Source organism: Vicia villosa, linkage group LG1, assembly GCF_029867415.1.
Source record: "Vicia villosa cultivar HV-30 ecotype Madison, WI linkage group LG1, Vvil1.0, whole genome shotgun sequence".
Taxonomy (NCBI): Eukaryota; Viridiplantae; Streptophyta; class Magnoliopsida; order Fabales; family Fabaceae; genus Vicia; species Vicia villosa.
In genome coordinates, this window is record NC_081180.1 from 128,457,774 (window position 1) to 128,460,488 (window position 2,715).

The 2,715-nt window shown below is 42.6% G+C and overlaps 1 protein-coding gene across 1 annotated transcript; it reads left to right on the plus strand.

The window, feature by feature from the left end:
• The first annotated feature begins 478 nt into the window (after positions 1–478).
• On the plus strand, positions 479–2,335 carry LOC131653766 (uncharacterized). Its single transcript, XM_058924047.1, has 3 exons — positions 479–1,295; positions 1,425–1,667; positions 1,968–2,335. Exons 1-3 carry the CDS (start codon positions 479–481, stop codon positions 2,333–2,335), a joined length of 1,428 nt encoding a protein of 475 aa, XP_058780030.1.
• Positions 2,336–2,715: the final 380 nt, after the last annotated feature.

The window sequence follows — 2,715 nt, forward strand, 5'->3', positions numbered from 1 at the left end:
TGTGGAGCCAGAGCAAGAAGTCGGAGGTGCAGGCGTGCCTTGGAAATAGATGATGCAACAGATGATGCAGCAAAATAAGATGATGGCTCAAATGATGCAAGGCATGCAGGGACAACAACCTCCTACTCAAGTTTCCGTTCCTCAAGCTGCAGCTGGACCAGATTTGCGTGCCTTCTTCAGGATGGATCCTCCAAAGTTTGTTGGCGGACTTGATTGTCTTTTGGCTCATGATTGGTTAGCTGGTATGGAAAGGGTGTTCCAAGCTATTCAGTGTACTGAAGAAGAAAAGGTGATCTTTGCTACTCAGAAGATGAAGGGACCGGCTCTTAGGTGGTGGAACACTGCATCCACTTATTTCACCACACAAGAGATTCCTAATGATTGGCAACACTTCAAAGTAGCATTCTTGGAGAAGTACTTCCCTAATAGTGTGAGGACTCAGAAGGAGCGAGAATTCTAGAACTTCAAGCAATGCAACATGTCTGTTTCAGAATATGCGGAGAAGTTCGAGGACTTAGCTGATTATTCTCGACAAGCTGTTTATGCTCCAGACGAGCTATGGAAGATTGACCAGTTCATGATGGGTTTAAGGGCTGACATTGCTCATAGTGTATCCCAGAGAGAGTTCACTACTTATGCTGAATGTTTAAGGCAATGCTATGTAGCTGAAAACAGTTTGAAGAGGGTTCAAGAAGAGAGGAACCAGAACAGGACTAATTTTAGGGAGCAAGGAAGATCTACTCAACACCTGAGGCCCCGTAACCCTCTATCAAAGAAGAAGCAGGTTTATGGTGACCAATCAGCTCAACCGCCTTATTGTCACAAGTGTAATAGGAAGCACACCGGGGAGTGCACCAACTCTTCAGTGACTTGTTACGAGTGTGGCGAGCCAGGTCACATATCCAGATTTTGTCCCAAGAAGAGAGCTCCTAAGAAGACTACAGGTCGTGTGTACACCCTGGATGCAAGAAAGGCCAAGGGAAACAACAATCTCATTGCGGGTACGTGTTATGTTAACAACCAACCTTTATGTGTTTTAGTCGATTGTGGAGCTACTCATTCTTTTGTTTCTACCGAGTGCGTTTACCGACTTGGTTTGGAAGTTACTCCATTACCCAATCCTATGATTATTTCTTCGGCAACAGATGATACCGTGGAAGCTAGACTGATTTGTAAGGGTTGTTCGGTGTCTTTCAATGGTCGTGACTTCCCGATTGATCTAATTTTCTTACCCCTCAAGAGGCTTGATGTTATTCTAGGGATGGATTGGTTGTCTCTTAATTCGGTGTATATTGGTTGCAAGGAGAAGGCCATATTCATTCCTGCAGAAGAGACTTCTTCCGATGATGCAATTACCAAGTTGATAGAAGGTACGATCAGCGCGGTTAATTATCTCTTTTCTCAAGAGAGATCCTTTCTTCTAGTTCTTTCTAAGGAACCTACTGTAAGGGTAGAGTTACGTGAGATTCCTGTGGTTTGCGAATTTCCTGATGTATTTCCTGAGGATATCACTTCTCTTCCTCCGGAAAGGGAAGCGGAATTCTCAATTGATCTTGTTCCTGGAACTGCCCCAGTTTCTATCACTCCTTACAGGATGTTTCCCATTGAACTCAGAGAAATGAAGAGCCAATTGGAAGAGCTTCTTGCTAAGCATTTTATCCAACCCAGTGTTTCTCCATGGGGAGCTCCTGTTCTTTTGGTAAAGAAGAAAGACGGGAGTATGCGCCTGTGCATCGACTATCGTCAGCTGAACAAAGTTACCATAAAGAACAAATATCCTTTACCACAGATTGATGACCTCCTAGATCAATTGAAAGGAGCCAGTGTGTTCTCGAAGATTGATCTTAGGTCAGGATACCATCAAATCCGAGTGAACAGCTCCGATGTACCTAAGTCTGCATTCAGGACCCGATATGGTCACTACGAGTTTTTGGTTATGCCGTTTGGTGTGACTAATGCTCCGGCAGTTTTCATGGATTACATGAACCAAATCTTTCAACCATATCTGGACCAGTTTGTGGTAATCTTCATTGATGACATTCTGGTGTATTCCCATACTCCCGAAGATCACGAAGAGCACTTGCGGATTGTGTTGTCTACACTTCGAGAGAAACAATTGTATGCCAAGTTCAGTAAGTGTGAATTTTGGCTATCCGAAGTCAGTTTTCTTGGTCACGTCATCTCTGGTGGAGGCGTGGCAGTAGATCCTTCTAAAGTAGAAGAGGTGGTGAATTGGGATCGACCGAGGAGTGTGACTGAAGTCAGAAGCTTCCTAGGTTTGGTAGGTTATTACCGGAGATTTATTATGGGGTTTGCTAAGTTAGCCTTACCATAAACAAGATCGTGGTAAGGGAAAGATGGATTAGATCTTTTGGCGGTGCTTGGATGTTTCTCTTAGTTCTTTATCGTGCTTACTAGTTCTTATGTTTTGGACATGTACTCCTATGATGTACTTGTATTTTGGCCATGATACATTCGGCTTATGTATTTGTGTACTTCTAATTCCGCTGCGAATATTATGTATTTGTCGACTATGAACCATAATTAATACTTTATGCATATTATTCTAGACATATATGTGTGGGGTGTTACAAGTAAATTTTGCTTATAATAAGGAATAGATGGAGTATTTGGCAGCCTCTTACTTCCTCAAAAATTCATTAACAGTTACAATTTTTACCCTCTATTTTAACCTTGTTATATCATTCACGATTC